General features: G+C 44.5%; 1 protein-coding gene across 1 annotated transcript in view; it reads left to right on the top strand.

The window, feature by feature from the left end:
* Positions 1 to 7062, top strand: part of pgap1 (post-GPI attachment to proteins inositol deacylase 1) — an 8560-nt gene extending 1498 nt beyond the window's left edge. Inside the window, exons 6-22 of the mRNA XM_037686263.1 lie at positions 759 to 817; positions 910 to 993; positions 1073 to 1122; positions 1208 to 1259; positions 1342 to 1419; positions 2120 to 2195; positions 2570 to 2643; positions 2722 to 2773; positions 2844 to 2910; positions 2988 to 3093; positions 3774 to 3812; positions 3891 to 4297; positions 4368 to 4503; positions 5033 to 5083; positions 5165 to 5340; positions 6586 to 6690; positions 6843 to 7062. Coding sequence (XP_037542191.1) covers positions 759 to 817; positions 910 to 993; positions 1073 to 1122; positions 1208 to 1259; positions 1342 to 1419; positions 2120 to 2195; positions 2570 to 2643; positions 2722 to 2773; positions 2844 to 2910; positions 2988 to 3093; positions 3774 to 3812; positions 3891 to 4297; positions 4368 to 4503; positions 5033 to 5083; positions 5165 to 5340; positions 6586 to 6690; positions 6843 to 6981 — 1751 coding nt within the window. The 3' untranslated portion in view covers positions 6982 to 7062. The remainder of the gene's footprint in view (positions 1 to 758; positions 818 to 909; positions 994 to 1072; positions 1123 to 1207; positions 1260 to 1341; positions 1420 to 2119; positions 2196 to 2569; positions 2644 to 2721; positions 2774 to 2843; positions 2911 to 2987; positions 3094 to 3773; positions 3813 to 3890; positions 4298 to 4367; positions 4504 to 5032; positions 5084 to 5164; positions 5341 to 6585; positions 6691 to 6842) is intronic.
* The last annotated feature ends 3603 nt before the right edge of the window (positions 7063 to 10665 follow it).

Below are 10665 nucleotides of genomic sequence, written 5' to 3' on the forward strand. Positions count from 1 at the left end.
GGGGGGGCCTGGTTTGGGAACCTCAGGGTCTCATCTAATGCAGATGATGTGGTTCTATTTATGTCTTCGAGCCAAGAACTTCGGTGTGTACTGACTCAGGCGGTGTGCAATCGAGTGTGAAGCGACTGAGATGAGAGTCAGTGTGAGGTCATGGTTCTTGACGGGTCTTTGCTTCAGGTGGAGGAGTTCAGGTTTCTGGGCAGAGCGATGGTAGGATGGAGCGGGAGATGAATCCACTGATCACAGCCTCGTCCTCAGTAATGAGGGCGTTGCTTCAGTCGGTCGTAGTGAAGAAGAGTCTCAAGACAAAACTCTGGATTTACTGGTCTGTCTACAATAGGGTGGGGGTGTGGTGGGGGTGGGGGCTCGGAGTAGAGTTGCTGCTCCTCTGCATCAAATGGAGTCAGTTGAGGAGGTTCATCTGATCAGGACGCCTCTCTTTGGAGGTTTTCCAGGCACCTCCCGCTGGGAAGAGGCCCTCAAGGCAGACCCAGAACCTTCTGGAGGGAAAGATTCTATGGTCTGGGAACACCTCAGGGGTCCTCCAGGAGGAGCCAGAGAGAGTTTCTCTCCTGGACCGTTTTCCTGTATGACCCGACCACAGATAAGTGGTAGAAGATGGAGACAAAAAAATGTTGGGAGGTTTAAATAAATCCTGCAGGTCTTTGAAGGTTATCATTTTAATCTTTTTTTTTTTTAAAGCATTTAAAGTTATAATAAACTCTAAAAATCAAAGGTTTTAATTCCTTTGTCTCCAGATTTTCCTGAGGCGTGGAGTGAGGTGAACACTCTGCGTCTGTCCTACAGCACGCCAAAGGTACCATGAGCACCTTGGACCCAACGGATCGGATGTGTAGACAGATCCGTGAAACCAAAGGATAAAAACCAATGTCCTTTTCTCCTGGACAGGAAGGACAAGTGAAGTACTTCCTGTTCGCCCTGTCGAGTCGCAGGAAGGCCTACAGTCACTTCTACTGCAGGAGCAACAACCTGGTGGGTTCTGGTTTTTATCTGTTTAGACGTTAAAGACAGTTCTTCAGAGCCAGTAAAGATTGTTTTTGTTGTTTACCAGGAGATGAGCAGCTGGGTGTACGGCTGCGTGCAGAGAAACGGGTCGTCTTGGTACCAGTTCGATTAAATTCTGGTTTTATTTGTGTAAACGGGCTTATTTCATGGTGACGTCACCGCAGCGTGTTTGTCTTCTCAGTGTCCACGCTCTGGATCTGTCTCTGGGGACAGAACTCCTGCCTCCTTACAAGGTGATTATCTAGTGATTATCCTGACACTAAAACCTGCACCCGGTCCAGTTTGGTTCTGTTAACGATCCGTTTCCTGCCTCAGGTCCTGGTTTTGAGTCTGAGCGACTTGACGTCTGTGACTCACCTGGTCGTTGCTGCCTCCAACCTGAATGGCAAACAGGTAACTGGACCTTAACGGGCTCAGAAATGGATCTAAATAGGCTTTAAGTGTTTTCTGCCTGCCTTGTTCTGAAGAATACAATTTTGATTAAAAATTAAAACCAGGTGTTTTTATTGAAAACGGACTCTGAGCTTCAGGTTTGGATCAAATCCTTCTGGTTTTGTTTTAGTGAACAAGTGGCTTCACAGGTGATGTGCATTCATAGAACTTTCATAAAACTTCCACAGACTTTTGTAAAGTGTTCATAAAACCTTTTGTATAAATGTCAATAAATGTTCATAAAATCGTTATAAAACTTTCATAAAATATTCATAAAACTTTTATAGGTTCATAAAACATTCATAAAAATGTCAATAAATTTTCATAAAACCTTTGCAAAACTTCCAAAATCTTTTTTGTAAAATTTTCATAAAATGTTTATAAAATCTTTGTAAAACTTTCATAAATATTCCATAAGCTCTTGTAAAACGTTCATAAACTTCTCTAAATCTTAAACATTTCTTCTCAGCAGCAACAGTCTGAACAAACAGCTGTTCAGATGATCATGATCTTTATGGTGGATTTCAGTTTTATTTTGCTGACGCTGTTTAATGTCAAACTTCAGCTGAATGTTCTAACAAGACACAGAACCTGACAGGATGATTGACCATTGGAGGTACTTTTGTTCAGTTTGTTTGTTTGTTTGTTTGTTTGTTTACAGTTCACAGTGGAGTGTGAGTGGCAAAGACAAGACTCTTTGACTCTGTCCGTCTCCGTCCCACATGTCTTGTCCTTTGGTGAGTTTTGTAACCACCGGTCTTCACACCTTGCCTGGGTAACGCTGTGCTTAAAGTTCTAGTTACACTTTCTGCATCATTTTTCTGGAACTTAGCAACTCGTCTTTTTCTTGTAAACATATTTTTATTAATTCTTCTGACTTTCTGTCAGAATGCTCAGGTCTACCATAGTTTTTCTGAAACTCAGACTTTTTGCTTGGACAATAAACAGATGTTTTTTGTTTTATTCATATTAAAGATAATTTATAAACTTTAAAGTAGTTTTGTTAATTCTCTTTATTTTCTTCCATTTCTATCCCAGTTTTTGTCTCGCTGCTCGTTTCCTCTTCGGCCGCCCTCTGTAAATAAACGTCTCAGTTTGTGTCGTTCTTCAGGTTTCACAGCCAGTGAAGTCAGCGTGAAGTCCTCTGGACTTCTTCACAACATCCAGCTGCTCCACTTCCACCAGGTCTGAGTCTCTGTCTGACTGGATGAGTCTTTCTTTTCCCACGCTGCCTGTAAACATTGAACTCATCTTTGTCCTCAGGTGTATCAGGCCTTCAGACTTACGGTTATCAGTCAGTGCCGAGTGACTAAAGGTGAGTTCGCCTCTCGAATGTCGGACCAGCAGCTCTCTCTGAGACCTGATCCCGGTCCGTCTGTGTGTAGACAGGTTGCAGAGCGTCTACAGGATGACGGCCCCCTGGTTCAGAGAGGACTCGTTCACCACAGTCAGGTGAGTTTTACCTTCCCGGGCTGTCCCGACTCGTCGGTGCTGTTCTCTGCCGTGACTCGGTGTCGTCTGTCTGCCAGCGTGCCGTCGGTGGCGGAGATCTCAGGGATGCTGCACACGAGCCGTCCGGACAACTCTTCAAGGGTCCTCCTGCAGCTCCACACCGCCCCCAACTGTCAGTATAAGGTACACCGGCTCAGGGTCAAAGTACGGAGCTCTGATGGTGCCATAAATACTTTCATTAACGCAGGGGTAGTTTCTATGGTCCAGGTGTAGTTTCTATGGTCCAGGTGTAGTTTCTGTGGTCCAGGTGTAGTTTCTTGGTCCAGGTGTAGTTTCTGTGGTCCAGGTGTAGTTTCTGTAGGCCTGGACCATCTTGTGGGCCAAGATGTTTTAGTTTTACTGACGGTCATGTGGAAGGCAACGGTCCAGTAACTTTTTTTAACGTGGTGTTAAATGGTGTCCTGGTCAAAACTACCACCATGATTCTTTACATCAGAACTGGAGGACAAATAATTCCTCCTGGTGTAGTGAGCTTAATCTGGTGTCACGACTAAGCCTAAGGTCAAAACCCTTGACCTTAAGAACCTTGTGGGACGTTAATTGATGAATATATCTGAGCATCTGTTCATCTACACTGGGGAGGAGAACATGGACCAGATGAACAAAAAAGAACCAAGTACCTCAATTAAAAAATAATTCTGCAGACGTCCAGACAAAAGTTAAATCCTACAAATGTTATCGTGCTCTGTCGTCTTTAGAACCTAGAACGGGTTCATGATGTTCTCTGAAATGTTTTGGACTCGAGCTCAGCTCTGTAGAATTAATTTTTTTTTTAGGATCACTGAATTATTATTTTTGTTCAGGTGTCCATAAAAACGTCTTTACCCAAAGTTCTGGGACAGGTGAGTCGAATTCCTCTCCCCTCCTCCCATCAGAACCCTCCTCTGGTCCTCTGACCTCCTGTCTCTCCTCTGCTTCAGGCTCTGAGGTTCTGCGGGCCCATGGTTCTGGTGTACACAGCTGTGATGCTCCTCCTGGCCTGCGGGGGGCAGTTGTCATCCATCTTGAGGACGGGGAGAGCTGCAGAACCAAGCCAGGCAGTGGGCGGAGCCCTGCAGCCTCATAAGATCAACATACCTGTTTACTTTTTGCACGTTCTTCTTGGCTGGAGCCGGTCTCAGGGGGTGTGGTCTGTCCTCACCCCTCCACCTGTGGACACGCTCCCCCCCACTGTCCCCGATGGGACGCTGCCTTTATCTACAGAGGAGTGGCCCCACCTTCTGTCCCCGCTGCTGTTTGTGTTCGGGGCAGCTGTGGCGTACTGGGGCAGCACCCTGCTGCACCTCCTGGTCCGGATCGTCTCGCTGGTTTTAGCTCCGCTGCACAGGTGACGCAGCCGAACCTGAGAGCTCCTCTCATTTCTGAGCTCCTCCTCATCATCTGTCCTGTCTCTGCAGACCGTCCGTGTCCAGAGACGTTGGGACTCTACGGCTGAGGACTCAGATCCTCCTTAGTGTCTGTTTGGCCGTTGTGGGCGGGACTTCCTGCGGAGCGTTGTCCATCCTGTCCTCGTCTCTGCTCCACTTTTACAGAGTAAGTCTTTAATATTTAACCCCTTCGTCCTTCGGCTCGTCCTGCAGCCTCTTGGGATGAAAGCAGACATCTAAAGTCCTCTGATGGCCTAAAAAATAATTCTACAGAAATGGCACTAGAGTTTGGTGTGGTAGTAGCTGAGAGTCACCCTGAACACAAACTCTGAGAGATCCCAGATCTCTGTAGAGCGTCGTTATGTCAGGTGGCGGGCGATATGCATTCCTTCAGGGAGGTCCAGTTTTAACTCACGCCGTGGAAATAGACACAATTTTATAACACTTGTCGGTTTTCTTCAGAGGGTGTCATGAAGGTTTTAAGATATTTTGCTAACAGATTCAACATGATCACCATGAAGAGAGGCGGTGGATTAATATGAAATGTGTACAGACAGTAAACGGTTCCAACAGAACCAGCTGTCTGAGCTGAGGCTCAGTGGCTCGAGCTTCTTGAAGTTCAGATCTGCGGTTCTGTTTGTGTCCGAAGCGTCTCGTCTCTGAGCTGGACGTCTCTGTGTCCCCTGTCCTCTCAGGTCCTGCGGCTGCAGATGACTGAAAGATCTCTGAGCCACATGTTGAACCTGGTGAGCCTCTCTCCACCGTTTGATTCACGTCAGAGGTGAGCTACGCTCCGAGGAAAACCCTAACCTCGTGGGTCTCCACAGGCGCCGCAGAAACACAGACGGGCCGAGAACGGTTCTGCCGACGCCCCCCTGCTGTCTGAGAGCGCTCTGCGGGAGGTGAGGGACGACCTGCGGCTGCACCTCAGCCTGTCGGCGCTCCTCGTGCTGCCCGTCGTCCTCGCAGCGCCGTCGCTCATCCACTGGACCCGCAACCTGAGGTGAGACGGGTAGAGGAACACCTGCTCAGGTAGACGAGACAGAACTCGTGTTCGGATGTAGAGAAGTTGGTTCCAAAAGTTCTCGCACAAGATCAAATGTTAATTTTGTGGACTTTATATTTAAAATACAACTTTTTCTTTGGAAAAATGCCAGAAAATATATTTTTTGTTTGTTTAACCTAATCATTCTGAAGTCCACACAAAAAACTAGAAATTATAATCCACAAGAACAAAAGGTTAATTTTGTGTCCCGTACGACTGAAATAAAAAGAAACGAGTCTGCGATCATTCTTGTGGACGAACCACTGAAAAAAAATCTATTTTCCAGAAATATTTCTGTTCGATTTCCTACGTGATGAAAAACCTACTGAGGCTCAGATGTCCCAGCTTTTCAGCAGCCTTGAACGCAGCATCACCTGAATCTTGTGTTTACAGGCAGTTGGTCCGACCGCAGCAGGTGATTTGTGCTTGTGTAATTGATGGTTTGTATGCGCAGAACGTTCCTACTTGTGCATTTTGAAATGTGAACGTTTGAAAAACTGTTTTTGTGAATCTTGTTGTGACGTTTGACACAAATTTGTTTCCATGAATCACTGCCCGTCTTAAGGCTGAGCAGCCACAGAAAGACGAAACAAATGAAACGATTCGGGCTGCAATCTACAGTCGGACAGAAGCCGAAGGAGGTGGTCTTCAGAACTTCAGGCCCGGTGGACCCCTCAGTCAGCTGACAGGTTCTGAAAGACCAGAAGCTGCAGAAGACGCCTCAGAGACGGACATCTTTGTCCTCCGACCGTGTCCTCTGTCAATATTGTTCTGGGTGTGGGTCAAAGTCCACCAAGATCAAGATTCCAGTTTGCAGACAGTTCTCTGAGGTGGAGGTCATGGTACTCCAACAGAAACGGGTCAAACCCTTTCTGCAGGTTCTGGTCAAGGTTCTGCCTCAAGCGGGCGAGTTGAAACGCCCCGAGTGGACGGAGCAACAAATCGGAACCTCGTCTCCAACTCACCTGACTCGCAGCAAACGGGTCACCTCAGGAAGTTCCACAGAAGTTCTACAGAGGCCCGTTTTCACCTGTTTATTTACAAAAACTTTATTTGCAGCTCATTAAACGTTTAGCATTTTTACACAACCCGGTTGAGCCAGAATCGAACCAAAACGATCCATAACTTCAGCCGCAGTGTGGAGGAAGTTCTTCTCGTTTCTTTGTCGAGTCAAACCAACCGTCGTGTTGTGGTCCTCCGCAGGTACTCGACCCGGTTGGATCCTGACCCCTGCTGGCCTCACACAGTGCCTCTGGTTCTGGTCTACATGCTGCTCATCAACTGCAACACCTTAAAACTCAGCAACAGGTAGAACCTCCGCTCCAGCAGATCAGGCTTTTCCTCATGGTTCCAGTACCAAGTTCTTCAGACCTTTTCCTTGCAGCTGATTTTATGATGCAACTCCTTCCCCGGGTAAATCCAAAATATATATTTTTAACGAGTATTTTACTTCTTTCCAGCCGGCTTCTGCCTCTGATGTCCTTCCTCCCTCTTCCTCTGGCTGTCGCCATGGCGACCTTCTCTTCGCTCCACCTGTACAGAATCACCTACTTCCTGTCGGCGGCGCTCGTCCCCCTGGCCTTGTGTTGTCTCTACTGACGCCGCCTGTCCGCGAGGTCCAGGTCCAGTAGGCCCGGCCCGCCTGCTCTGAATTTGTTGGATGTCCTGAAACCGTGTTTGCCTTATTCTGTGGATCCGAGGTTCTGCTTTCAGGGAGCCGCGAAGCTCCGGATCGCCTCGACAGGGTGTTGATTTTATTTATTTTCCGCGTTTGGTACCGGCGCCTCACCAGGCCCCCTCTAACTAACACTGCCTACGACCCAACAAACACTTTGAGCCCGCACCATCGGAGAGAACTGTTTACGTCGTTTTCATTTGGAGATCGTGGTCAAAGCCGAGGGCGAAGCTCCGAGCTTGTTGTTTGGAACGAAGCCGAAAATGTTTTTCTGAGTTTGATAAAGTGGCTCCTCTTCTACTCGTGAGGGTTGAACTGCGCTAACTCAACAACACGCTCGTAAGTTACTTCCTCGGACAAGAAGCAGGAACACCAAACTGAACAGATTCTCCTAAATTAAAAAAAACAAACTAAACACAGAAACCAATTACATCAATCTGTAATCGGAGTGGAAGCTTCAGCTGCTAAACTAAAACTTTGAAGCACATTTTCTATTTTTTGGTGGGAGTTCAGATAAAACTACTTGGTGCTTTTTATTGATTAATAAAAAAATACTTGCACTGCCTGTCGCCACACATTAATTGGGCACATTTGGTTTGTAGTGAGGTGAATGTTTGTGTAAGCGATATAAATGTAGAGAGCTTTGAGGAATAAACGTTTAATTCTGATCAGATCGATGAGCTAACCGCTAGTCCAAGCGAGGACGGAAACAGGAATATTTCACTGCTGTCTTAAAGCAACACCAATCCTCAAAGTTTTGCCTTCTAGCCATTAGCGCAAAATAGCCTTTAGCTTGGACTCATTAGTTTGGTCAAATTGTTAGCTTGCACTAGCATTTAGCTTGGATTAGCAGTCAGCTTCAACTAGCCATTAGTTCAATGAACTGTTAGCGTGGACTAGCTGTTAGCTTGAACTAGCTATTAGCTCAGGCTAGCTGTTAGCTTGGACTAGCTGTTAGCTCGGAATAGTCGTGCAAGTAGTTATTACCTGAACTGCTTTACCTGATCTGATTTTTGTTGCTTTTTGCCTTTTTAATTTCCGTTGCCAATAACCGTTCCTGTTAAAATATCTTGCCATTTTGAAACAAATGCATAAACTTGATACTTTCCGCCTGTTTGTTGCCTGCTGTGCGTTTCACGGATGGTTCTTTCCGTCAGCGGTGCAGCTGTTGTGCCTTTCAGCTTTTTTTTTTGCCTGTCAGTTAAATATCGGAGGCCTGAGGCAGCAGGAAGTGACTCCACAGCTTCTGTGTGAATGCTCTCCGCAGACTTCTGACTTTAGATGAACCCGAGTTCATCCGGGGACCAACCGGAGCTCCCTGCCACTCTGCTGTTGTTGCCAACGTGAATGTTTCTGTACTGAATGCTTCTGTCCACCTGTGGTTCCAGTGATTGGCTTTCTGTGTCTGTTTCGTGCCGTTTTAGTGCGTTCAGATGAAGTGATCAGAACCGGGTTTATAAATTGTGATTTGTATCGGTGTTCACTGTGATCGCGTCCTTCCAGGTGTTCAGATTTGGAGGAAAAACCTTGGGGGGGAAAAGTTTTGAGTATTTTTTTCTAATGTATTGCGTTCTGTTTTTTGTAATACGGTGAGGAAGAATATTTATATTAATCAAATCAAACATCCCGAAGCGTCTTGCTTTTCTCCGTGACGAGTTTTTTTTAGCTCCTGCCGAGCAGTCACAAAGCAGAAACTTCTGCTAAAACAGATTTAAAATGCAATTTAATGTTTGAAAAGTAATGTGCAACAACCACAAATATCGTAAATTCCTACAAAGTTGTTAGCTATAGTTCATATGAGAGTAAAAATCAAAGTAAATGTTTAATTTTGTGCTGTAAAGTTGTTTATTTTTAAATTTGTGGCTTTTTTGTAACATAATTAAAAAAAAGTTTTGTTTTTATTTGAGATAAACATGGAGATCAAATCAGCTGGCTAACCAGGTTAGTGTGTCTAAGGTCGCTTCAACAAATGGCGACTAAAAATCACCCCTGAAAGAAATATTTCAACCTTTCTGAAGTTCCAAATAGTTAATATCTTACCTGTTGCTGGTAGCTCTTTGAACAACTACCGAGTGGAGGAATAAAGTTTAATTCTGACAGGATTAATGAGCTAATGGCTGGTTTGAGTGTAGCTGAGACCCAAGTGGATTGCTGCCAACTTAAGCTTTAAACTTTGTTTTGTAAACCTTCAATGTTGTCATTTTCTCAGTATAGTTATTTAAACAGAATTCTGTTTATTTTCAGCTATAGCTCATCACTTTGCATTTAGCCATTTGCTCAAACTAGCCTTTAGTTTGGACTAGCTGCTAGTTTATGTTAGCTTTGCTTGGGTAAGCTGTTAATTTGTACTAGCAGTTATCTTAAACTAGCCGTTAGTTTAGACCGTTAGCTCAAACTAGTATATTCTGTAATTTCACGTTAGTTATTTTAGCAGACATGCACGTTTGCAGAAAGTGACCCCAGGCTGCACAGGAAGTGTTGCAGTTCACTTCTGCTGTTTGCACATAAAAATATTTCTCACAGGAATACTGATAGAACAGAATCATTAATATATCAATGACTCTGGGTTCAGAAAAATGAAAATATTACCATAATAAATACATATTGAAATTGTTTACCAAAGCACTTTTTAAATCAATGAATAAATGACACAGCTGCCAGCCATACTTGTTTTTCCGCTACAGCCATTTACAATGGGTGAGATGTTAAAAGTTGTTTTCAGACCGCAGTAATCCACTTTTGTGGATCCATTTTTTTTGCTCGTCATTCTAATCAAAATTAAACATTATTTTTTTCAAAATCAGTCTGTTCAAAGAGCCATCTACAGCAGGTAAATATTTTTCTCTCTGAGCAGTGGAAACAAACGCTGGGCTTTTCTGTTTGATTTCTGATGTTAAAATAAAATACTGGTCCTTTTTGTTTGCTGGCAGTTGTGCAGAATATGAAGATGTCATCTTTGGATTGTTTTTTTGTTTCCAGGCAGAGCTTTATTGTGGAAGGGTGTTTATTCCTCAGGTTCGTGTCACGTTGATGTTTTTTTATATTTCACATATTTTTATCTGATTGATGTAAATGAGACTTTTTGTCATCATTTTTGTTGCAATAAAAATGAAAAACTATTAATTTGTTCCATTTTGTAAAAAGTAAAATGTACAACATTTAAATTGCCCTATCTTTTAGTAAACTGGGCCATCATGTCAACTCCCCCATCTTCCTATATATTTGGACCATCCTCCTGTAAACTTCTCTCTATTCCAGTAAACTGGGCCATCCTCCTTTAACCTGCACTCCTGTAAAATGCCCCATCTTCCAGTAAACTGGGCCATCCTCTAACCAGTACTGTCCTGTAAACTGTTCCAACCTCCTGTAAACTGGGCTGTCCTCCTGGATATTGGGCCATTCTCCTATAATCCGGGCAATCTTCCTGTAAAAACTGCCATCCTGTAAACTGTTCATCCTCTTGTAAACTGTTCATCCTCCTGTAAACCGTTCCATCTTCCTGTAAAACTTCCATCCCCCTGTAAACCGTTCCATCCTCCTGTAAACCGTTCCATCCTCCTGTAAACTGTTCCATCCTCCTGTAAACCGTTCCATCCTCCTGTAAACCG

Source organism: Nematolebias whitei, chromosome 13, assembly GCF_014905685.2.
Source record: "Nematolebias whitei isolate Nwh7 chromosome 13, NemWhi1, whole genome shotgun sequence".
Lineage (NCBI taxonomy): Eukaryota > Metazoa > Chordata > Actinopteri > Cyprinodontiformes > Rivulidae > Nematolebias > Nematolebias whitei.